Source organism: Cordyceps javanica, chromosome 6 (assembly GCF_051103115.1).
Source record: "Cordyceps javanica chromosome 6, complete sequence".
In the NCBI taxonomy this organism is placed as follows: domain Eukaryota; kingdom Fungi; phylum Ascomycota; class Sordariomycetes; order Hypocreales; family Cordycipitaceae; genus Cordyceps; species Cordyceps javanica.
This window is the reverse complement of record NC_139300.1, coordinates 3,050,701-3,075,411: the sequence shown is the minus strand read 5'-3', so window position 1 is coordinate 3,075,411 and position 24,711 is coordinate 3,050,701. Positions and strand designations below refer to the sequence as shown.

General features: G+C 52.8%; 7 protein-coding genes across 7 annotated transcripts; 3 read left to right on the top strand and 4 right to left on the bottom strand.

Annotated features, from left to right (window-relative positions):
- Positions 1 to 4,519: 4,519 nt before the first annotated feature.
- V2A60_009376 (uncharacterized protein) lies at positions 4,520 to 5,181 on the top strand (the record flags this gene model as incomplete). Its single annotated transcript, XM_083260642.1, has 2 exons — positions 4,520 to 4,582; positions 4,678 to 5,181. 2 exons carry the CDS (start codon positions 4,520 to 4,522, stop codon positions 5,179 to 5,181), a joined length of 567 nt encoding a protein of 188 aa, XP_083116768.1.
- A 1,518-nt stretch (positions 5,182 to 6,699) lies between these two features.
- On the bottom strand, positions 6,700 to 8,559 carry V2A60_009375 (FAD-binding oxidoreductase; the record flags this gene model as incomplete). The annotated part of the gene is made up of 3 exons (XM_083260641.1): positions 6,700 to 6,850; positions 6,921 to 7,795; positions 7,969 to 8,559. 3 exons carry the CDS (start codon positions 8,557 to 8,559, stop codon positions 6,700 to 6,702), a joined length of 1,617 nt encoding a protein of 538 aa, XP_083116767.1.
- Positions 8,560 to 10,403: 1,844 nt separating this feature from the next.
- On the bottom strand, positions 10,404 to 11,528 carry V2A60_009374 (agmatine deiminase family protein; the record flags this gene model as incomplete). The annotated part of the gene is made up of 1 exon (XM_083260640.1): positions 10,404 to 11,528. One exon carries the CDS (start codon positions 11,526 to 11,528, stop codon positions 10,404 to 10,406), a length of 1,125 nt encoding a protein of 374 aa, XP_083116766.1.
- Positions 11,529 to 12,960: 1,432 nt separating this feature from the next.
- On the top strand, positions 12,961 to 15,028 carry V2A60_009373 (uncharacterized protein; the record flags this gene model as incomplete). The annotated part of the gene is made up of 3 exons (XM_083260639.1): positions 12,961 to 13,080; positions 13,145 to 13,254; positions 13,318 to 15,028. The coding sequence occupies 3 exons, from the start codon at positions 12,961 to 12,963 to the stop codon at positions 15,026 to 15,028; spliced, it is 1,941 nt and encodes a 646-aa protein (XP_083116765.1).
- Positions 15,029 to 15,459: 431 nt separating this feature from the next.
- On the top strand, positions 15,460 to 16,748 carry V2A60_009372 (uncharacterized protein; the record flags this gene model as incomplete). The annotated part of the gene is made up of 2 exons (XM_083260638.1): positions 15,460 to 15,478; positions 15,541 to 16,748. The coding sequence occupies 2 exons, from the start codon at positions 15,460 to 15,462 to the stop codon at positions 16,746 to 16,748; spliced, it is 1,227 nt and encodes a 408-aa protein (XP_083116764.1).
- Positions 16,749 to 16,978: 230 nt separating this feature from the next.
- V2A60_009371 (LysM peptidoglycan-binding domain-containing protein) lies at positions 16,979 to 17,671 on the bottom strand (the record flags this gene model as incomplete). The annotated part of the gene is made up of 3 exons (XM_083260637.1): positions 16,979 to 16,986; positions 17,046 to 17,297; positions 17,371 to 17,671. The coding sequence occupies 3 exons, from the start codon at positions 17,669 to 17,671 to the stop codon at positions 16,979 to 16,981; spliced, it is 561 nt and encodes a 186-aa protein (XP_083116763.1).
- Positions 17,672 to 19,381: 1,710 nt separating this feature from the next.
- V2A60_009370 (uncharacterized protein) lies at positions 19,382 to 19,897 on the bottom strand (the record flags this gene model as incomplete). Its single annotated transcript, XM_083260636.1, has 1 exon — positions 19,382 to 19,897. One exon carries the CDS (start codon positions 19,895 to 19,897, stop codon positions 19,382 to 19,384), a length of 516 nt encoding a protein of 171 aa, XP_083116762.1.
- Positions 19,898 to 24,711: the final 4,814 nt, after the last annotated feature.

Genomic DNA, 24,711 nt, shown 5'->3' with positions numbered 1-24,711 from the left:
ATGATGCGTTGCTTTACGTCGAGAAAACGCCAACAACAAACACTTTCAAGAGAAGCACTCTGAACTTGTGGCCCGTTCGAAGGTCTGCGGCGTCTTATAGCTTGGAAGCAAGCGACGGCGCAACCTTTTGAGACCTCGCCCACACCATACTCTAACAACGCATGGCATTGTGCACACGAGAGGTGACAGACTGAAGCAGGGCGGCCGGCAAGCTAAAAATGTATGTTTGGTCCCAAAATGCGTGCACTCCCGACGAGCGGGGATCTATTTGACGGGAACGCCTGCAGGATCGCCGCTCACGGACAGGCGATTGGAGTCTCGCTCGTCTTGCCCCGAGATGCCTGCCAGGCTGGGTCGTTGGCTATGAGACGGTATGTCCCAAACGCGAAGAGAAAATCGCAAGGAGCAAGGGAACCGTCCTGCGCACATTTATACGCTACAATTGCGTCGCACCCAGCACAGGGAAAACCAAGTAGCACTCTTGGACACTCGGGAAGTCGGACTACCTGTGCGAAAAGTGCCATCTGGATGGGGAGTCAACCGTGCTGCCCTGCCGGTGCCCGGGCGGGTTAAGAAGGCAGCAGATAATAGACTTTCGGTTCGCGGAGCAAGCCGTTTGGGGTGTCTACCGCTGTTCAAGATAAGGGATCAAACTGACCTGATAAGCCGAGCTGGAACACTGATCGTGGGGAGGCGCCCCGCGGCGGATCCTTCTCAACAGATCAAGAGATTTTCAGCTGCAAATCACTTCCTAGACAGGCATGAAATCAGGTCTCGCATTGTTGTCCCTGGGAAAACGATCTACTGCGTGTGGCTGGTAGGATCATGTCACGTTCCCCCTCGTAAGGGCCAACTTGCTCCGATCGGATTCGGAGACACGATGGCATCCGGCTGGTGGCAAAGGCTTGCAATGTGACAATAGCGCCCATTATACCTAGCCGACTTTGTCTACAAGGAATATGCTACTATAAAGGTCGGGGAATACGGGCAAGGATGCGAGCCGGTTTCATGCAAGTCGATGTGTTGCGAGATGCAGGGGGATCCCTACAACAAAAGGGTTTCTCCGTCATGATGATAGAATCATGCAGAGTGATTAAAAAAGAGCAATGATTTATATCAGTCACGAATATAATAATGAGGCTTACGTATGGCGAACCTGGCCACTGTGTCACGGCCATATAGGCAGAAGTTGCCGGGGTGTTGGATTGGGGCGCTGTCGCTCCTTGGGGAGGAACACATACAAACGCGCAATATGCAGTGCTATGGTAGGCTCCTTCGGCCGTCCCAGGAAGAAGAATGAGGCAATTATCTGTATATGCCACCATCGTGTTCTCGCTTAGTTCTTTGACAGAACACGATCAGCTAAGGCGCCACCAACAGCGGGGGGATAAGTCGTTCATCCGAGGTAGATTGGATGCAGAACCGGAAGAAAGATTGCCGCTTCCAGCCCTGCACATCGAGGCCAACTGTATTGTCAAAGGCAAGCAGGCTATATGCTACATTCAGCTGCGACAATGGGGGCCAGTCCAGGGGGGGGGGGGGGGGAAGTGTGAAAGGAGGGGGACAGCCAGTGGTAGGATGGATCTACCCGGCTTGTTGTTTAAAAGGGTTGAGATGGCTGAGAGGGAAGATGCCTATTGGGCAATTAAGTTCAACAAAAAGAAAAGGAAAAGGGACTTTGCCACATGCAGAGTGAGCCCTGATTTTTGCAACCTTGAAGTGAAACGGCGAATGCCCCTCTGCGGCGTGCATGATGATTGATAATGATCAAGTCGTCCACCTCGAGCGGATCAGAGACAGATCATGTGCTTCACCTTGATCCCCTCCCTCGAGTCAGGCAAGGCGGAGTAAGGTCAAAATACTCGTTAGAATAACATGTCGTTGTTTGTTGTAGCAAACTATCATGACAGGGGTCCGGCGGTTCTGACATGTGAACATGGATGGATATAAGTAAGGTGACGGCGAACCAGGGTGGCGCTCCACAATTAATGAGGTGAGCCCGATTTAGACTCGCCAGACGAGGCGACAGTTGAGGGATGGATGGGATGGATCCTCGGAAGCAGGCCCCGCGAGTGATATATGGATGCCATTGAAAAAATTTGACGCCTGGCCTGATTTGAAACCCGGTTTCGTTGCTCTGATTTGAGGGTTCGAGCAGAAGACAACCGTTACTGACAGGGGCCATAGGATCCATCAGGTTGCCCAGCATGACATGCAATGTCACGGCGGCATAGCCAGTTGACTGCAATTAAAAATTTGTGATGCCCGCTTTGCAAGTTCTTGGCAACTAGGAACGGAGTTTTACCCTTATTTTTGCCCGTTTCGTTGCCTTGATGGGACGGCCAAGGCAAAACGGGCCAGAGCCAGCTCTTCTTTTGTTACTCTTGGCTACGCTGCCTGCCAGAGCCGATGGCATCTCGGCGTCTGTGGGGGGCTCCGAGCGGGAGGCGTTTTTGGAACTACTCAGTAGTAGCTGAACGGAGAAATTTAAGAATTAAAAAAAAAAATAAAGGCTCAGGGTGGTTGTACGTAATTGACGTACCGAAGGAGCGCTCGGCTTGTGGCGATTGATTTGGCGACCGACGATCAGACGCAACGCAAAACAGGCGTGGCTGTAGCGACTAGGCCCTTGGAATATTGCTATTTGATAGGGCCATGATGGCAAACATGTGGCAGGCAATTTCGCCATGCCAAAACCTGGCATGGCATGGCATGCTAGTGTTGTGTTGTGGTTCCGGTTGCTTTTCGTAGACAGAGTTTATGCTAACATCTCCTAGTTGCCCGCTGACCTGGGGGCATCCCCGGTGTAGCACGGGGAGCTGGTTTCGCGCCTTTGTTGAAAGAGCAACTAAACTAGCTTTAATCTGGAAGCGGTGACGTGAGTGAAGATTGCAGGACATGTTGCAACAAGCCCGGGGCGTATCGCAGAGATACGAGGTTTGGGGGTGGGTGAGGTGATAGGTAGGTATGGTGTTATCGGCACCAAGTAGAGACACACCCTAATAAGAATGCGATGACTTGGCTCTGCCTATCACTGCAAGCCACAGAATTGAGAGAGGGCGGCAGGTTGTCGTATCATGGGGTATGGTCTGGACACAATTGGCGGTATCAGCGCCGCAATTGCACAGATTGTACAGCTTACCCGTCGGCACCCAATTGAGCAGCGCCAGCGGAGCCGTTATCATAGGGTTACTGTCTGCTGCGCGGCAGATGATTAGTGCTCATGATGATACGGTGCGGACGGCGAGATGCTGCCGTGAGAGCTCGTGTGTGTATCAGGTCGTTGATTATTAGTTGGACCATGGCCGTAGAAGCGACATGCGTTATCGCTGACACATGGGTACAGAGGTACGTGTTCGTGCCGTGTTTGTACACGACTTGACCTCCGCAGTGTCCGGCAATTTCTCGTGCGGCATCAGGCTCGCTGTTGACACGGCCACAGCATGGCCTTGAGATCAATGGTCAGTGGCGTATGCAGACAAAGGTGCCAGTTTTCCCCTCCCATCCAAGAGCAATGTAGCAGAGCATATCGTGGCCGTAGGGGTTGGGCGAGGTGAGGACGCGGGCAGGCCAGACAGAGGAGTAGATTGTGGCAGATGGTGGATCCGAGCGCCGGAAAAAGGAGTTAGCAGTTAGCCCAGTTGTTGCCAGGCTGCGAAGAGTTCTCTAGACTCGAGTTAGCTCTTGGCTGTGCAACATACTAGCGTCAATATATGGAGCGTAGCGTTGGAGGTAGATTAGATGTTTGGATGAATCAGAGAGGCCAAGCAAGGGAGGGGTTGGAGGTTCTTTTTTCACATGCCAGAGTCGCAAGCATGAGCAAGAATGGTGTGGGCGGGGAGTGGACCAATCAGGTCTACGGATTGGCCCACCAGCTGCAAGGTGAGCCAGCAGCAAACGCATGGATGGATGATGGATGGATAGATATGCTGCCAGCTGGCGGCCTGTTTGTTCACGGCTTTTTTTGCCTGCCAGCTGCCAGCTGCCAGCTGCCAGTTGCCAGTTGCCAGTTGCCAGCTACAAACAAAGTTGCTAACAACAAGAAGAAAATAAAAAAGAAACGGAAAGGAAAAGGAAACTAACTTATTTATTGGTGCTTGAAAATATTAGAGAAGCAAGAACAAGACAGATGAAACAAATAACGAAAAAACTAGAAACATTATTTAATAAATTAAATTCCAAGCATTCTGGCTCCAGTTCTTTTTTGTCAAAAAAAAAAAGACTCCCACCTACACAACTTTACATACGGGTGGCCGCTATCACATGCGTGGCGTCGCCCAACCAAGACGTAACCACCCCTGCTCCAAATCAAGAAACCGTCTTGCGCCTCTTGACCAAGTCCAAAACAGATAAAGGCCTGCCACACGCATCTCCCTTCGCTCTTACGACCCTTCCTTGCACTCACGTCTTTTGCTTCATTCGACATCGCTTGCATTCAAGGGACCAATTTTGACTTGACCGTCTCTTCAAAATAATACACCTTCAACTACCCCCACTACACACACCACGCTCCCCTACAATGGCTGTCGCTCAGGTCAACGGCAACATCGAGGGCTCCGCCCCTCAGTCTGCTTTCATCCAGGTACGCACGCCCACCCAATCTGATGCAACCGCCTCTGCCATCATCACCATCTTCACCATCATAATCAAGTCGTGACATTCTAACAATTCCTACAGCACCTCCTCAACTACCCCCTCATTTCCGATAGCGTCAGCACCGTCTCCAGCACCGTCAACTCCAACCCCATCGCCCAGCGCTCCATCAAGCTTGGCGACTCTGCCTACAAGACCTTTGCCGCCCCCATCCTTCCCTACTTCGCCAAGCCCTACCAGTACGTCTCGCCGTACGTCCAGCGCGTCGACTCTCTCGGCGAGAAGACCCTCACCCGCATCGACGAGACCTTCCCCATCGTCAAGAAGCCCACTGCCGAGCTTTACAGCGACGCCAAGGCCCTCGTCTTCCTGCCTTACAACAAGGGTCTCGAGGGCCGCGACCACGTCTTCGAGGTCTACAACGCCGAGGCCAAGAAGCAGGCTGAGAAGGGTTACCTGGGCCAGGGCAAGGCTGCTGTCGCCACCCTGTTCCAGGTCAGCAACGAGACCCTCGCCATCGCCAGCAGCTACGTCGCTGTCAAGAAGGCCGAAGTCACGCAGGAGGTCAAGGAGAAGATCAACCAGTAATTTTCTCCTCGGCTTGTTTTTCTCCTTGTTCTCTGTGCAATTATCGTCAGCTTTTGCAACCTCTAGGTTTCTTTTTCTGGGCGTTTTTATGACTTTTGCCTATGACTGCAACAACACCATGTCAAGCTATCCCCCATCCTAACATGGATACATGACATCATGGCGCCTTGGTCTGGGATGAAATTTCTTTATCTTGTTACTCATTATTCCCTCCTTCGTCTTGTTTGGAAAAGAAAAGAAGAAAATCCTTGGGGTTCATTGGGCATACAGTGCTTGCCAGTTATTGATTGGTTCCCGTCTTTCTACTTGTGGCTACCCTTTTCCGCGGCCCCAGACGATTTGCTACGCTCTCTCCCTCTCTCTGCAACCTATTCTGGTCTTTGGCTGGCACGCGGTCTGGAGAATATCACTGCTCGGCTCGAATACAGGCGCAAAACGCATTCGGTCTATTTGTTTCTTTTCTGTTTTCAAATTGCATGAAATGGCGATGACTTGGATGACACAATAAAAGCGAGTTACCAATTGGACGTGTTTTTTTTTCTCAGTTCTTTAATAGACTCTTTCTTACCATGTCTGCCCCGAATTCATGTGATTGCAAACCCGTGTCACGAAATAAATGCCTATCCCATCCTCATCACTTGATCGGTGGCTGTTATCAGGGTCCGAGTCAGTCCCTTGCATACATGCATCCATGGCTCTCCCTTTGCATCATATTTTTTTTTCCTTGTCTTGGAGCATGTGAAAATGTTTTAGCGCTCCCCCACCCCCCGTGGACCCTACGTCTTTTTTTTTTCGCAACTAGCTGGCTTATGAACCTGGATTGGCTTGCCTAGTGCGCCCGCGCCGCGCCGAAATCCAGGTCACAGGCATCGGGGCACCGATCGTACGTCTCCTTAGCGCCTTTCGGCTCCGAGGCCGCCTCAAGTCGCCGACCATTCATTCTTGTTTTTTTTTTCTTGGGCTCTCTCTTCGCCACCGCCGAGCCGAGGCGACAAATTTTCCTGCAGGCAACGCTCTTTTTTTTTTCAGCTGCTCAGCCGGCGCATGATGATCGAGCGGCGAAGCGAGGACGCTAGAAAACGAATATTGATGACCTGTTCGGGGGCCACGGTGATGGGAATTTGCACAAGTCGCACTTCAACCTTGAGGGGTGGGTAGGTAGCTTTGATCCCAGCTACAAAGGACGACGTAGGTTGCAGCCTCGATAACGGATGCGGATAATCCTGTACGAGTAAGATAGATTCTACGCAAGCTAGCATGAAGAAGCTGGCCAAGTTAGTAGGCATTGGTCAAGGTTAGTCTTGTCTACTACTTGGAAGCCAACAAGCTAGCCAATTCTGGAGTTGCGGCACACCTTTAATGAGAGAAGAGTAGAAGTGCATCATTGCGGCGTGTATATTTGTGTGCATTTACATATATATGACATAGGCTATAAGTAGTTACTAGTAAGGACTACTCCGTACAGATTAAAAATATAGCCTACAAGCTATACCCATTGATTATACTTTATCCCCGCATCTAAAAAGCAGGACCGTTCTGCCTGGTCATCAGGAAGCCGTGGGGATCATACGCGGACTGAATAGCCATAAGTCGCGCACGGTTCTGCTCTCCATAGCTCTGTAGCACGGGCTGTGTATCCAGAGCATCATTCATAAAGATGGGGTTGTAGCTGACAATGTATGAGTTAGTCAAACCTGTCGCTCGTACACGGAGCAAAGAAAAGGCCGGGTATACTGTACCTGATGGTTTTCAAATCGCCACTCTTGTAGTTGGTCGGGTAGATGCCCGAATACTTTTGCACATGCAGGTCGTGGGCTTCCTGCACCATGCTCGCGATCCATTCCGTGCACTTTGCGTCGCAGACGGGATTCGCCCACGCGAGGTCGTACTCGATCCAGACGCGGTCGCCGTGGTCGGGGTCGAGGCCGAGGGCGTTGCCGCCGTTTCGGGCCCGGGACGCGCGCGCGATGATGGCCGGCATGGGCTGCACGGCAAAGGCGATGATCTTGAAGTCGAGCGGCTCCGAGACGGCGGCGCGGGTCGCCCGCCTCTTGACGAGGTCCCAGTGGTCGACGAGGAAGTCGGTCATGTTGGCGGCCGGCATGGCGGGGAACGAGTTGACGCCGATGCGGAAGCGCAGGCCCTTGTAGTCGCCGGCGAGGATCTCGCGGGTGAGCGACTCGAAGGAGCGCACGCCCGTGTCGTCGCTCAGGCTGCGGATGGCGTCAAAGGCGTCAAAGACGCCGGCCGGCACCGCGAAGTCGTCGTAGAAGAAGGTGACGAGGATGACGGGCACGTCGAGGACGAGCACGCCGGCAAAGTCAAACGTCGGGATGATGGCCGCCTTGGGGTCCGCGTTCTCCGAGGTGAAGCGCGCCACGGCGCCGAGCACCGCCGCGTGCTTGTCCTCGGTGTAGGTGCGCACGCCGCCCCAGACCTGCCCGTTGACGCCCGACTCGAAGACCTCCATCGTCGTCTTGGTCACGACGGCGTAGCGGTTGCCGCCGCCGCACAGCGCGTAGTACAGGTCCGGGTTCGACGTCGCGTTGGCGTTGGCGACGGTGCCGTTGGCCAGGACCGTCTCAAAGTTGAGGACATTGTCGCAGGCGAAGCCCTGAGATTTTTCATGTGAGTACAATTGAAAAGTTGACTGAGAAGAGACGACTGGACAGGGCAAAAAAAAAAAAAGAAAGAAAGAAAAGAGAAAAAAAGAAGAAAATAAAAGAGGACAAGGAAACAAAAAAAAACAATACAAAAGTGACTTTTTTTTTGTCGTCCACCACTTACATGTTGAGCAGACAGGTAGGAAAGACCGCCGCCGAGGATGAGGCCCGTGGTGCCCACATCGCCGAGACGGCCGCCGGTGACGGTCTTGCCGAGGGGCTGCAGCGCGCCGTACACGTCCTCCCACTTGCACCCGGCCCCAATCTCGACCGAGGCGCCGTCCGGCGACGGCGTGGCCGTCTGGAAGTTGGGGCGGAAGGCGATGAGGACGCCGCCGCCGACGCTGGAGAAGCCCAGGTTGGGGTTGTGGCCGCCGGCCTTGAGCGCGAAGGGGGCCGACCCGTACCGGTTCAGCGTCCGGACGGCGAAGGCGACCTCGTCCGTCGCCGCGGGGAAGAAGGCGCAGGCGGCACGGTTCAGGCTGCTGGCAGCGTTCCAGTAGTCGAGGTTGGCCGCGTTGTATGCGGCCGCGCGGCCGAGGGTGCGGCCGCCGTGCGGGCCGAGAGGATCCCACGCGAGCTTGTCCGGGTACTCGGCGAGGAGCGTGTCGCACACGGCCTGCGTGTCGTGCGAGATTGGCTTCCAGCTGGCGTCGACGCCGCCTGCGAGGAGGAGGAGGAGGGCCACGACAGCGGCATAGAGGCGGCTCGCCATGGTTTCTTTTGCTCGGTGCTTATACCTCTGAAAGGCCAAGCGTGACAAGTATACCAAGAGTGGAAAGGGGGGGGACAAGGTGGGATTGCATACATGTGCATGCTGCAATACTCGGGCTTCTTATATACATGGCTCTACCGCCACGAGGTATTGGACGCAAATTAAGAGGAGACGAACGGCAGTTGCGCGATGATCGGCCCCCCCTCGCGCACGCGCGGAGCTTCATATCGCCTTACCGCTAAAAGCAGAGCAGGACAAAAAGAAAACGACAAGACATTACCTCACGATGGAGACCTTGGGAGTTCCCGAATTGCCCCCCTATTGGCGAGAACCCCGCAGCGACTACGGAAAGCCATTAGATTGCCGGCTGTTGTGCGGTTGCGGCCTGACGGAAAATCAAGCACGATTCCCACAACGGGTTTGCGGAGTAGGCTCTCTTCTTTTCGCCTCTCACAATACAAATCAGCCCCAATTCGAGATTAGCTGAAAGCTGATTCGGTATTGACCATACGAGCTCTTTTCAGCTCTCGTTCTTCGGCAATATCACCACCCTCCCTAGTCGGGTTAATGTTGGGTACGGATACTGTATATTGCTTTTTTCCCCGGACTTTGTCGTGGAGCCTGCTAAATCTTCCAGTCGGAACTTGTTCCGTCTCCTGTAGGGCAATTGAAGGAGGCATGGGGGGGGGGGTTGTCATTATTCCCTCAATGTCTCATTCGGACTACGTCGGCTACGCTCATCGGGAATAGAAAATATATCATCCATGTTCACTTCCCTCACCATGAGGCTGTCATCCATTAAGATAGGCCCCCACTGATACGCGCTTTGACTCTGGTGGGTAGGACTCATGGGTACTGGTAGGCTTCATCCACATTGTTCATAGGATGGTCCTTATTTTGTCGGGTTCCTGAAAGATTGAGTGAAGTATTTCTGCGATGTCTTCATTCAAAATGGCGACCATCCTTGGACTGATTGAATTGATGTCAGGTTTGGCTTAGGTCAGTCGTCTCAGGCTCTTTTGTGATGCTTGGAGTGGTAGGTGGACAGATGATGTGCAGCCAGCTCAACTCGTTATCAATACACCACGGTTGATTCTGCCATGTCCGAGGTATCGGCAACGATCACATGCTGCATGCGCAATGCCGACAAAGGGCAAAGCTTGAGGAAACTAGATGTAAACAAGCAAAAAGCGAAAAGAAGAAAAAGAAGAAACGTACCTGCGGAGGATCTGTAAGTACTTAGTTTGCGCCTTGGTAGATTACTTGTGGTGGAGTTGCACAACTGGCTCCAACATTGCACCGGAATTAGCAGCACCCGGCCATGGAGTGGATAAAAAAAAGGATCTGTGTTGCCCTGTTGGAAAAGCGCCTCACTTCGGAATCGCCATTCTTACACTTGTATCATTCTCATAGTTGGCAGCACACTTGTATGCTATAGAGAGCAAATTCATACGACTGTTAATCATTGAAATAGATATATAATTCTGCCTCATGATCCCGCCTAAAGATTACTTGGAAGCTGTAGTCGAATACAGTGCCTCAATATTCGATCCCCGGCGAACGGTCTTTTTTGTCCACCCCTGCTGCCAGCTTGGTGGTGCGGAGCTGAATGCACAACTGCAGGATCGGAGCTATCTAGTCTTGCATAATAAACGTACCCAAGCCCGGGCTCCGTTCCACGGCGAATTTTTATTTTTGGATATGACAAGGGGGTGGCTAATACTCAGTAAAGGCGACAGGCGAAGTACTGCTCTCGCTTCCGACCGAGTCAAAGACACCAACTCTGAACAAGGGGTCCTTTTCTTTTTCGCCATCACTCGGCTATAAAGAGACCGAGTTGTTTTTTAATTTCTCGGAATGGGAATCTCTTGGGTCGAGCAGTGGATCCCGCCGCCATAAAACGGCAATTCGTAAATATAGACGGGTTCAATCTCCCGGCTCGGGTACGCGTCCTGGATTACCTTGAGCGCCGCCTTGTCCGCCTTCCTGTCGCCAAACTGGGGGAAGATGACGCCGTCATTCACCACCAGGTAGTTGACGTAGGTCAGCGACGGGTAGTCCTCCTTGCCGCTCTCAATGTCCCTGCGCGTGTGCCGGTCCACGTCGAGCCTGTCCAGGTCTGCCTCGCCCATCTCGGTGATGTGGAAGCGCCGGCCGCGGGCGTCGGTGCTGCGCGCGAGGATGTCGTAGGCCTCCCGGTACATCTGCACAAAGGGATCTTCGCCGCCCCCGTCGTCGGCGGCTGTGCTGCTGCTGCTCGGCGGCCGGCTGAGCAGCACCCGCCCGGGCGCGACGAAGCGCACCAGGCCGTCGACGTGGCCGTCGGTGATGTCGAGCCCGCGCCGGCCGGGCAGCCAGATGATCTTGTCCACGCCGAGCGTGCGGCGGAGCTCCTCTTCGGCCTGCGCCTTGCCGCGGCCCGGGTTGCGGTTGTCGATGAGCACGGAGCTCTCCGTCACGAGCAGCGTGCCGTCGCCGTCCACCTCGAGCGAGCCGCCCTCGGTCACGAGCGACGACGGCACGGCCGGCACGTTGCGGCTGCCGGCGATGATGCGCGCCAGGGAGTTGCTGGTGCCCGTGGGGTACTTGTTGCCCCAGCCGTTGAAGTTGTAGTCGACGGCGTGGAGCCGGGCGTCGTCGTCGTCGTCGTTGACCACAAACGTCGGCGCCATGTCGCGCATCCACAGGTCGAGCTTGGGGTAGCCGTCGACGGGGAGGAGCGTGATGTTCTTGGACCGCTTGAACCGCGACTCGGCCTCCTCTAGCCGCTCTGGCACGACGACGAGCGTCACGGGCTCAAACAGCGCCACCGCTTCCGCGATGGCGGTGATGTCCTTGGTGACGTCCTTGAGGCCCTGCTTGTCGTCCAGGTAGGCGTCGTTGGCGGAGGCCGGCCAGGCCATGATGACGCCGGACTGCCTGTCCCATTCTGCAGGGCGGAAAAATTTGGCATGTGCTAGTTGAGCCATAGTAGCTATTTTGACCAGCGGTTTCTGCGTTGGAGCTGGGAGAGCGATAGACAGTTCTCCCCTTGCATGTATAGAGTCGTGATGTTTGCTGTGAGATCTGCCAAACCTTTATACCTACGCACCCAACGATATCACTTTCTGGTTGCAACGGCAGATCAGACGAAAAACTGCCTGGAGGCCGCTTCTCATCTGCCGTCGCCGAAAAGAATCCATGATCGCTCAAACGCGGGGGGCTGAGCCGTCGCCAGAAGTTAAGCTTTTTCATTTCCAACACGATGGTTTCCCCTCTGACAAGGCGCAGCGGCTGCTAGTCCAGAAGCTACGCATAACAGTAGTGGGGCGGTGATCGGTTCCAGCATAGTGTAAGATGAAGGAGTCTACAGACGCGCAATCGCCTCTGGGCTGTTCCGTGCGAGAATCTCGTCCGAACGCTGAAAGGCTTGTCATTGAGCGAAACTACGGATGACAGACATTTTTTTTTTTGAAAACTTGTGAGATCGAAAACTAGAGGCATATTAATGAGCTCAAATTGGTTGAAACCTTTATTCACGTATAAGGCATGACTATCACTGTTAAAGTTGCTGGAATGAGTAGTTGGAATTTCGTTGTAATGACCGTTCAAAGTTCCTCAGCCAATGCTTCATCATCACTGGAGGCCTGGATGTTGAACTAGTTTAGCAAGAAAAGGCACACATGGGTAGTTTCTAACCCTCGCCCCCCAGAAAATCGTTCGTCGCAATGTCGAACAAGGTGGCAGTGTCGATGTGCTCATAGGCGATCCACAGATACCCGCCTGGTTCCTTGCCATCGCAATTGAATGCCATTGGTCGAAGAATATATTTGTAGGCCCGCTGCGAGAAGCTGTGTATTGCATTTGTCGAGGTTTGGAGAACTATGAGGATAACATTCATGCTGCCAGCCTGATATGTGATAACCTTGGCTATCATCTTGAAATCTCACCTCAACAGCGTTTGTCCCGCTTTTCCTCAAAGTAAGAAAGCCCCATCACACACTGGTTACACCGGACGTGAAGTAGAGTTCAGTATGTAGGGTTGGGGTTGGGGTTGGGGTTGGGGTTATCAAGTTGGTAGAATTAGCGCTAAGCCGAAATAGTACATGAAGAAAAAAAAATCCCGGCGAGAAGCCCGGTGTGGGGGGACCGGCCTGAAGTCCTGCGCTTCTCATCAGACACATCTCCGGTTAATTTGTCCCTGAGCATCTTACAATCTTGCGGTGACTTTACCGAAATCCCGGTGTTTTCTTTTACCCAATCACCTCACGCCAGTGTGCGGCGGCAGCGCTCAGTCGGCAGGCGTCGTTGCTTGTCTGCTTAGCTAGCGTCACGACTCAGTGTGCTACTACTACCTGACAGCACTACGCTCTGTGCCCGGAGGTTATATAGTACATCCCCATCTGATATACATCGCTCGGAATGCCGGGCCCTGCTAGCAACGGTGCTGTGCCGGCGGCCAAGCAGAATCAAGAATCCGCCAGTGGGCCGCCGACGATTACACGCAAGATTACCGCGTGCGTCGCGTGTCGCAAGCAAAAGGTGGTGTACAAGCTAACCTGACCAACTTTGCAATTGCGAAGCAAGATTGCTCACCATTTGCTAGATAAAATGTCACATGAAAGATGCGCAACCGCCTTGCACCCGCTGCAAGAAGCGCGGGCTGCCGTGTACGGTCAACCGTAGCCTTCAGATGCTGCTTGAGAATGACAACGTGTAAGTGCCCCGCGTCCGAGGTGCTCGTGCATGCATCAATTCTGAACATGGTGTCGGTCGTAGCTGGAAAGACCGAATGGAAAAGAGAATCGGCCGCATAGAGGCCGTTCTCCGTACCGGCGCTGCTGGCGGCTCCGACCCTGCAGAAATTCTAAGGCTGTTGGACGGTGACCAAGACAGTCCGGGCGATACCACCATGGCCGCGGATATGGCTGACGACACGACCATGATGTCAGAAGAGCCGGAACCTCGCACCACGCAACCAGAGGCTCTCAAAGAAGCGAACCCTACCGGCAACAACTGGAGTATTGTCATGGACCTGGAGTCCAGCCCCGGCTCTCTGCCTGGCTTTTACATCTCCCAAGGAGAATCGCAGCCGCGGCTTGCCAACTGCAGCGACATTATATCACGGGGCATCATCACGCTCGAAGCAGCCCAGAGCTACTTTGACGCATACCAGACTAGGCTGGATCATTTTCCATATCGTATACTCGGGGACGTGGAGACGCGAACCCTCGAATATGCCCGCTCCTCTTCACCGCTCCTGGTCGCCGCCGTGTCCACCGTCGGGGCGCTCCATATCGCCTCGCCCGACTACCAGTCCTGTTGCGCCGCCTTTCTCTCGCAATGCGCCTCGCAGACCTTTTCCAAGGACGTCAACATTGACGACATTCGCGCGCTCTGCATCGGTGCGTTTTGGCTCGGCGAAGTCGCATGGACGCTGGTCGGCACGGCCGTGCGCATGGCGACCGAGCTGCAGCTGCACAAGAGCTTCTTCAAAGCTCTTCGAGGCGACAAAAAGGCCTATCTCAACGCACGATTGTACTACCTCGTGTACATTTGCGACCATCACTTCAGCATCCCGTTCGGACGGCCTCCGCTGACGCGGCAGTGCGAGGCGATTCGCAGCGTCCGCAAGTTTCTCGACTTCCCGCACACGACAGAGGACGATGCGCGGCTGGTCAGTCACGTTCTGCGCTGGACAGTCCTGTCGGACGCCGTGGACTCCTTCGGGGTGGACGTCAACCAGCCGCTCGGCGACGCGGACCTGCCCGCCCTGCGACGGTACAACATCGCCATGGACACGCTGCGGGCTGAGTGGATGGAGCGGTTCGCGCCGAACCCCCATATCGGCAACTACCCGCGCAAGGGCGTCGCCCTGCAGTATCACTTCTCCAAGCTGTATCTCTGCTCGCACGCGTTCCGAGGCAGTGCGACCAGAGCGGCGCGGATGCAGACGCAGTCCGCCGAGGTCATGATGGAGCTGGACGAGATTGCCAACGGCGCCGTGCGGTCGGCCATGTCGATCCTGCGCTCGGTCAACGCGGACGAAGAGCTGCAGTCCTTTTTCGACGGCCTGCCCATCTACTTTGGCACCATGCTCGCCTTCTCGATCGTGTTCCTGCTCAAAGTCTCGTCCAAGTACTTCAGCTTCATACAGGTGAACGCGAGCGAGATCCGCCCCCTCATTTCGGAAACCGTCACCGCGCTGGAAAAGGTCACATCAAAGATGCATAGACGACATCTGCTGGTGAGCATGACCAAGGGCATGCGCGGGCTGGTGCAAAAGATGAAGCTTCAGGAAGCACCCGAGCCGCCCGCAGTCTCCGGCACGGATCCGGCGAACCAGCAGCCTGCGTTTCAAGACCCGACGCTGACTTTGGGGGCTGATGACAATGATGTGATGGGCATGTTTGGCGAGCCCGCGACCAACTTCTTCATGGGCACTTATGACTTTCTCGTCGACCAAGCAGACCTTTCAGAGTTCCTTTAGACGAAAAAGTTTTGCAGCCTTGAAATAAGAAGTTTTTCAGTCTCGACTCAAATATGAATAATGCATGAGAAATAATTGCTGGCGCTGTCGGTCCCGCTCCGTGTGTCTAAGCTATGGCGGAGTGGCAATGACCGCTTTCAAGTTTAGCACGTTTTCTTTGTCATATCTTTCCAACGCGTATGGCGGACCTTTATTCTGTGTGGAAATCTTGGTTTTAAAAAGACTCATAACTATGATGCATTTGGTGACTTTGCTGTTGTACGGAGATCGGCCTTCTCGCCGGCAACACGCTAGGCTAGATGACAAGAGCCCAGCAGTTGCAGCTGCAGCGGCACAACCGTGACCGCTCAAATAGGCCAGGAAGAGACTTCTGCGTAGACTTTTTCTACATTTCTCATCATAAACTACCAAAGTAGCCTCCATTCACCACGATGTCAGGTACAGGATCTGGTAAGTGGACGTGGACAGCTGCTGCGTCGTAGGAGGCGGCTGCTGACTGTTGTCCATGACAGTGACCCTCCATGGCAGGACTTATCAACTGCCTCAAAGGCCGACTGTGATTATATGCGTCGATGGATTTGACCCCGAATACTTGGACGCAGGCCTCGCAAAGGGCACCCTGCCGAACATGGCGAAGCTCATGAGGGACGGTTTCCATGCTACGGCCAAGTGCTCGATGCCGTCCGTCACGAACGCGAACAACGTGTCCATCATCACCGGCGCTCCCACAGCCACTCACGGCATCGCCACAAACTACTTTCTCGACCGTGCCACCGGCAAGGAAACGATGATTGTGGACGACTCCCTCGTGCGCGGCTCCACCATCCTGGCCGAAATGGCCGCGCGGGGCGTCCGCGTGGCCGCCATCACGGCCAAGGACAAGCTGCGCAAGATACTGCGGCGCGGCCTCGACCGGCCCGGCACCACCGTCTGCTACTCGACCCAGCTGGCCAGCGACGAGGTGCTGGCGTGGCTGGGCCGCGATGCGCGGCCGGACCAGTACTCGGCCGAGCTGTCGCTCCACGTCCTCGAAGCTGGCGTGAAGCTGCTGCGCGAGGCCAGGGCCGACCTGCTGTACCTCACGCTCTCCGACTACGTGCAGCACAAGTACGCGCCGCACGAGCGCGAAGCGCAGCAGTTCCTGGCAACGATTGACGAGAGAATCGGCGAGTGCCTCGAGCTGGGCGCCGTGGTGGCGGTCACGGGCGATCACGGCATGAGCGACAAGTCAGACGCCAATGGCAACCCCGTGGTGCTGTACGTCCAGGACGAACTGGAGGGCAGATTCGGACAGGGCTGCGCGCGCGTCATCTGCCCGATCGCCGACCCCTTTGTCGTCCACCACGGTGCGCTCGGCGGATTCGTGCGCGTCTACGTGCCAGAGTCCCACGCGGACCGCATTCCCGCCATGGCTGCCTACATTGCGTCCTTTGACAAGGTGGAAACCTCGCTCCTCAAAGAAGAGGCCGCTTCCGCATTCGAGATGCCGCTGGATCGTGAAGGCGACTTTGTTATCATCGCAAAAGAGAATGCAGTGCTGGGTGCCAAGGAGGCAGAGCACGACTTGTCGGGTCTCAAGGGTCACAGGTTGCGCTCCCATGGTGGCTTGTCGGAACAAAATATCCCGCTTCTTCTTTCGATTCCCTTGAAGAATAAAGGGCTAGAAACCCGAGAATGGAAAAATTATGACGTCTTTGACATTGCTCTCAACAGCCAGTAGACGGGACCATTCGGATAGTTTTGGAACTTTTGTCTTTGTCTTATTATATGCATTTCGATATATACAGTCGTCTAGCGACAAATAGTAAAGGCTTGCACCAGCCTAGCAAGAAATTTCTATGTCCATAAATGCTGTCTTTATCCCAGCAGCCCGCACTATATACATATACATGCAAAGAATCGTAACCTCGCTAAATGATGAAATGGGTATGTCCTTACGGAAGGACATTTTTAAGCAGCTAAAGAGGCAATGTTAGCGAATACCTCGAGAGAAAGATGGTTAAAAGGGTCTGCTCACCAACACAGAGGTTATCCGTAGGCCACATGTTCAGGCAAGGGTAGTGAGTCCCATCGACGTCGGCCGACAACCACGGGTTCCACTTGATGAGTTGGTCCGAGGAGATGCCAAACCTTGAAGCGACAGGAGCGCAATCGTCGCCTCTCTGGATCTTGTACCACTGCTTGCAGCCACATACAGTGCCCTTGCCAACGGGGTAGGGAGGGTCGGCGTTGCAGGGAGGCGTCGGTAGTGGGTTGGGAGCGGTGACGCCTGAACAGTAAAAGTTGGTACTTTTCCAAAAGTCTTTCTCGGGGGCTTCAAAGTTCCATAGTCAATCACGTACCAACGCAAATTTGCTGCTGCGGCCAAAAGTTGATGCAGTCGTAAAACGTGCCGTCCACAGTCAAGCTCACATCGGGGTTCCACTTGATGATGTCTGCGCGGCTGACGCCAAACTTGCTCGCCACCTTGCCGCAGTCGCCATCTCCGGTTTGGATCTTGTACCAGTTCCAGCAAGGGCAAGCGCTGTGCGTGAGGGCACCGTAGGGGGGCTTGGAGCCCTGCGCGCAGGTGTTTTCTCTCTGCACAAGAGGGGTGGCGGCGGCGAGAGCCAGAGTCGAGGCGGCGGCGAGAAGGCCCTTCATTGCGAGTATGTGTGAGTTATATTTAAATCAAGAAGTCGTTGAATGTTTCCTAGTGTGGTGCCGAGCTTCAAAAAAAAGACAACCGTGGTGCATTGGGCTGGGCTTGACAGTCCAGTTGCGCCAGAGGGGGAGGGTGCCGCGGGCCCTATATATGGAGGGCCATGCGACGCTCGTTAAATATGACCAGCGCATGGGTGTGAGAAGTCTCTACCATACTGGGCCAGCTCCAGAACAATGGAAGCTTCTCCAGGCGCGTGGCAACCTTGACAGTGGCGCGATGCCATCGGTAGCCATGGGGGGGAAGCGTGAGACTACCCGTCCATCCACCTTCTTACTGCTTATGGGACCCGTTTCGCGACGCCCCTGGTGGAGGCAAACCTGGTGAGCCCACGTCTTCTAGGTGTGATGGGAAGCGTATTGGAATGGCTTTCTTTTTCTGGCTCGTAGCATGGACCTAATTTCATGATTTGCAAAGCTGGCTAATGACTGGTGATACTAGTGTCGCGGACTGGTTTTGCCCAGAAGCTGAACTTGGCCGCACCCGTCACGTATGCGTGCCAAGACAGCACAAAGACAATGTATCATGCTTCGAATGCTCGAGGCTCAAAGGGTTTTGACAGGATAGAGGGCGCAGTGAGCAATAAGAGTCTCATTACAAGTTCTTGGTAGATCATTCTCTGCAAGCTTGGGATTGTGATTGGCATGGACCTCGTATCGGCATTCGCGGCGTCAAGAACAAATGTGCACATATTCGAATGTAGAATATCTATGGATCCATGTTCTTCTGCATTTCAACCAACGGTCCGCTCATCCCGGAGACATGAGACCACACTAGGAGAATGCTTTCGGCGACGCACATGCTGGAACGGTCCGCGTAAACCACCAAGCATAAACGAGCGACGCACACACTTTATGGTAGAGACAAGCTTAGACCTAGAAAGATAAGGAGACCCACGTATCTGTGAAGCTCTGGGGACCTCCTCAAACCGTACCTGTTTGTCATGGAGCTTGACCAAGTAACCGATCCAGATTTGTAGCTTTGTCGGAGCGGACATTGCATACAACTTATGAGATTTCTGGCTACAATCGATCAAATTCCTGTTTTGCGAATCAAGCTCACCCATGAAGCACGTTCATGTGGCCCGTGGATGTGGCCCGTGTAGGTGGTAGCTGAGAATGAACGAGGGCCATTTTGGGTTGTGTTCATGCAGGTCACCGTAAGCGCCATCGCCATCTGGGTAGCAAAGACCGGGCATCGTGCTTACCCTTTGCGGGCAAAGCTGGCCGCGCATAATTGGCCAGCAGCCTTGGCCTTTTTGGGGGTACATTTGCCGCCATTTACCGAACCTCATTGCAACAATTGATATCTCTTGCGCGTGCCCAAGGGCGATGATGCGTCTCATTGCCGTCGCCAGCGCCTCGGGGTACTCGAGTTCGTTTAATGGAAACACAATGATCTTGCATGGCCAAAAATGTTGGCACGACACCTAAGACAAGCCGGGGTCGTATTTTACACCCAGCAGCATGTCCTGTCCCAATTTGTCGGTGGTATTCATGAATTGGGTGGAGTGGCCCTTGGCAATCGATTCCGATCGCCCATTGACATGCGCGTAGGGCTGATTGATACGGGTCTTAGCTTCTGCATGTCAGATAAATCTGACGGAACATTTCCCTCGTCAATTATGAATAACAAGAAAAAAAAAACTATGATTAGACGCTAAAGACTTTTATATCTGTTTCAACTTGTGCGTGGGTGGCGCGGTGATAGGGGCAGATTTCCTTGGCTTTCTGCACCACGGCTTCAAGATCAGCCTGCTCAATCCCCTTGACGCGAACCTCCAAGCCGACCTTGAACCCCATGTCCATCTTTCGTATGTCACCGATGAGTTGGACAATTGCTTTCACCTGGCAGTCTTCGATTTTGCGAGGCAATCGAATCTTCATGCTGTTGGCGGCGAGGTTCATGGCCACCTGGAAGCAGTTGCTGTAGCCGGCGGCAAATAGCTCTTCAGGGTTTGTCTTTTGCTGGCCGCCGGGCCCGCCAAGGGCCTTGGGCATTGCGTATGCGACGCTGAAGCCCTCGCTCCCATCGATTTGGCCGCCGCGAGGGCCTTGCGTGGTGGCGGTTGCAGTGTACAGGGTAGGTGCATCGGTGGCGACGAAGCGTCGCTGACGGAGAGAGGCGAGGTGGCGAGCCACTGGCCGGCAGTAGCGAAGAGAGCTCATACTTGGGACGACTTCTTGATGGGGGTTTGAGGTTGGTAGGCTGGAGCGCCAGGCAAATGCCGTCCGAGAAAGGGCTCGAATCTTATAAGTCGCTGCCGCGAATTGCCATTCGGTGGACTGGTGCGCGTCATCGGCATCTGCGGAAAATACCTTTTTTTGTTACCCGGCAAGCTAGTGCCGATGTTAAAAGTGGCCTAGTTTGGCGGAAATCGAAATAGGGTTTTGGTCGCGGCTCTGCTGTGTCGCTGAGCCCCTTTGACAATGTCAATGACGTGTAGAGGGTGGGCGATGCGCAGCTAGTCGGCTCTCTGCGCCCATCACCAACCAGCAATGACCGCTGCGATCGTTCATCAGGCCAAGATGTAATGTGAGACACAGCGATCAAAACCCGATGATATTTTTCCCGATACGGAATCTTCCATTCAAGTAGCGCAGATCTTTTATTCGACGATGCAGTATATAGAGTCGCCTTGTACCATCCCTGTTTTTGAGAAGCACAACATCAGTCGAGACACAACACAAAAAGGAACAAGAAAGAACAAGAAAGATGAGTTCGGACGGAAAAACACCCGAAAACCTTGCAGAACTGCAGACCAAGACCAGCGTGAGCTATGAAATATAAACTCTCGAGACTGGGGACTCGTGCTGATCGAACACGTTAGAACGCCAGCGCCTCGCGAGGTGTCGCCGGGTTATCACAGCATCGCCATAGCGCGGACGCTGCAGCAAGGCGTAATAGCATCCATGACCAGCACGCCAAGCCCGGATTCTTCGGCCAAGCATTTCACAAGTAAGTCTGGATTCCCTGTTCTCTCAGTTTAACGTCGTGTCGACAAGAGAGGCTGACTTGACAAGCATCTTTGGACGGCACGCCAAGTAGGATGGCGGGACCGGTTCGTTGCGATTTCCGAAACATGAAAACAAACACGGATACGAGGGCGTGATGAAACGTCTTCCGGTGAAGCTGTACGATTAGTATGAAAGCATGTCAACGTCTCAAGCATGAAGGCACACGCTTTCTGTCACGCGCGGGGCTAGGTGTCTCTCGCGTCTGAAAAGATGCGACTATGTAGTATATAGACTGTTCTATTTGCTTCTTCCGTCATCCTCTTGCTCCCATCCATCATGTCCCAGCAATCATTTTCGACCTGTAGTCCCAGCGGCGGACAAAAAGCGCCATGCAAAATCTTTTAGGGGACCCCTCACACTCAACTTCCCTTAGTGCACTAGGGTCCCTTTCAAACGACGATCCTCTAGAGATTGGCTTTTTAGAAATCTGTCCAGCTGGAACTAGATATAGTGGCATGAGACGTAGCCTGTAGGAAATGGGTGGTAGAGGAGATGACAAATCACAGAACTTGGTCGCGTTCTGCACAGAACAATTTAGCTAAATCTAGCAGGACTACATAATCTATTGGTGGATCTATTCAGTTTCATCATTTCAAATATAAAATATTGTCCATTGTGAATTGGAGATGCCGCTACAGTGATCTGCCTTCTAAAAATGGTTTCCGAATGCTGATTTTATATTTATCAGTGCGCTGTGTGCAGCGGCAGCTCGCCGACTGGCTGTCGCGAACCTGTCCAGTCCGTTCCACGAGCCTCGCCCTCCACCCTGCAGCCCCAGCATATAGAACGGAGTTTCTACATTCATCGAGGTTCAGTTTCGCAGGCATGTCCACGCCCCCCTGTCATCGGCCCAGTGATTACTCAAGTATCGTCCAGAATCTTTGTCGGCCGGGCTTGCTTCCACAACCAGACCGCGTCTGGCTTGTCTGCCATGCTGACAGCTGGTGTAATTCAAGCACATAACACGATAACGATGATTCAGAAAATATAGAAAGCTAGGCGGAAGTATTTCTCTCTCGGATTGATAGAGTTTTGATTCGATATACTGCTAGAAATTCCATAGGATATTTACTACTATCTATTCCTTGATCTTCTCTATACTTTACATGCGCGTTATTGCGATCAGTAGCACATATAATGCTTTATATTCTCAACATATCGACTATTGTACCGGCGGGCCATGTAAAGCAAAGTCTTGATCCCAAGTATGATTAGAATTGAAGTTGGAGTATACCGCCACTAACTAGCCCCCGGCCTCGTCCGGGGGGGAGCGCCGCCTTTGCACTTGAAATTGTGTGAGCGACGTTCCAGCGGCCGCCGCATGCGGCCTGGCGTACGCTAGCTGGGATAGTTGATCAACGGGTAGCCTACGCGACAGACAAAGTCTGTCGCAGCTCAGCTTTGTTCCACTTACAGATCATGACGGTGATTGACATTACATTTCCGAATACACCACCAGCCGTTTCGAGCTTCTGAGACTTTGAGGGACTTATAGTTCTTTCACAAACTCCGGGGGTGGTACTCGTTATAACTGACAGGACTGTTTTCTGTACCTCTACGTAGCAGTTTAAGTGTAGCTACTTGACAGCAAGCTACTGCTTCTTCTCCTTCTTTGTCCCGTACCGCGTCGGTCTCACGTTGTTTTTCCAGAAGTAGAACACGGCAATACGACCATCCAGAAATCCATGGCTGTCGGGTCTAGCATTGTCAAACACACAATCCCCGCTCGAAGTAGTCCAGAGCATCGGTCGCCCGGGGGGGAGGCCATCTTTTCCACATGTGGAGCCGTGTCTCGGGGAGGTTGGGGTTTAGGTTGCAAAAGAAGTCGACGTAGTACTCTCTGGTGAAGTCTTAGCTTTGCCCCTCGTGATATAGCGGCAAATGAGCTAGTACGGAGCTGACGAACGACCACAGGTTCATGTCTAGTTACATTAGGTCAGTCAGTCGAGCGCACGCCCCCCGGCGAGTGTGAATTTGACATCGCAAGGCCTTTACACCAGTTGCAGAGGCTTAGAATAATGGTTCTACCACTCAGGACTTCATAAACGCTCAACCAATTAAAGCCACTCATATAAAGTAATTGGATCAAAGGGCTATTCCCGATCTACACTTAATTGAACAACATTCTCTTCGCTTTTGATATTAGCAGTGCCAAGCTTGAAGGTGTTGTTCAAGACATCAAATAGCATCAACAGGTTTATACCCTCCCAAATGCCTTTACGCTACTGTATAGTAATGATTGGGTGATTTTCCTGGCTCTAAATAAGTTGAATCAGCAAGAAGCAGCTTCATCATCCCACTTGGGAGCAAAAAAAGTAACTCGTGGTCTGCTTTGATGGCCGCAAAATTACTGCAACGTTTGGCTTCGTGTGCCGTCTCTATGTGTAGAGACGATTTCCGTCTGTAAAAAAGCTCCTCTATGTCACAGGAAGGCTCAGTGAATTTCTGTATGACGAGGCTGATATGTCTCGCGGAGCAACTTGAATGAACTGTTTTACATCTTGGTCGTGTAATGGTGTCTGCTGATAGTCTTGCAGTAATCACAGATGTGAGAGGAGGAAAGAGTTACCTAAAAGCCCTCTTGTCGTATTTGAGGACTTTGGATGAGATTGCCTTTCATGCCACGCTTTTGGTCAACTTTGATTCAAGCGATTGTTGAGAGATGACTGTTATGCAAGTTCCAAATGCAGTTTCAACTTTCAGCTTCCGTACTTCAGACAAATCTCGAGTTCACCTACTATGAACTAAAGGAAGCGGCGGCTATCTAATAAATTCAAGACACTTTGCCCGGAAAAGAGATGCGGAGCTGCTTCTCCGGCACCGCAATAGCTAATTCATATTTTCGCCGCCGAAATATGTAGTATAATTGGTACAAAAAGCCGAAGAGTCACGAAGAAGAGAGCAGGAGGTGCATTGGCAGGAATACAAAATTTCTTCAGACGGCTACCCTAGGTTGATAGGGAGAAAATGAAACATCGTTGAAGTAACTCTTTTCCAGTTTTCGTTTGCGACTGCTCAAACAAGAAACCGATAGGATATCTTGAATCATTGATTGAGAATCGCCATATGCATCAATTCACCAGCTATATCCTGCATTTTTTGCACTTTTCTGCACTTTTATGGTTCTCATATTCTTTTCTCCGGTAAGAATAGCAGATAAAGAGTGTACACGTACTACATTGTTGCCCCCTTTCTGGACCGCAGAGCGCCTTTATAGCCCTCGGGCTAGAATTCAGTCACTCTTCATTGATAAAACGGGATAGAAATGCAACGCCCCTTTAGCATAAAGAAGTCATTCTTCATAGCTTTCAAAAGCTTATGGAGGAGAATTGCAGATTCAAGTTTATAACGTAAGCTAAACAAAGACGACTTCACGTTTTTGGGAAGCGAACAAGAATGAAATGACTACTTTATCTACAATGCCTTGCGGAAAAATTAACTATTTTTTTTAACCAACTTGCTCGCAGAGATGATGGCGCAGTCATATTGTGACGACCGGAGCATCTTTTGGCGCGTTAATGGTGGGCGTCGAGTCGACCCAGTTCACCAAAACCTCCGACTTGCTGATTTCGCACCAGAAAATCCACTCTACATCTCGAAAAAATCCCGCAGGTAACAGTATCGTGGTATTTATTTCACTGGAAAAGACAGACGACTCGAAATCGTCAGCGACTATGTCGAGTCAGCTACCAGCCACCTATACGGAGGTCCTTCAGCCCGCCACATCATCGCACGACCGGGGTTTTTGAATCAGAGAAAGCGCTAGTCTCGAACATGTTTGACACGCAAAAAGAACACTTGATGCCTTGAAAGTTCATCAATCGCTGTAAAGCTTTGGACAAGCAACAAGTAACTTTATCACTCACCCGACTCCTTGCAGCGGGGTCATCTGAGGATTGCATGACTACCACACTGCAGGATGGAAGCCGGTCTCGGGTCAACATCATGGACTACATGCAGAATTG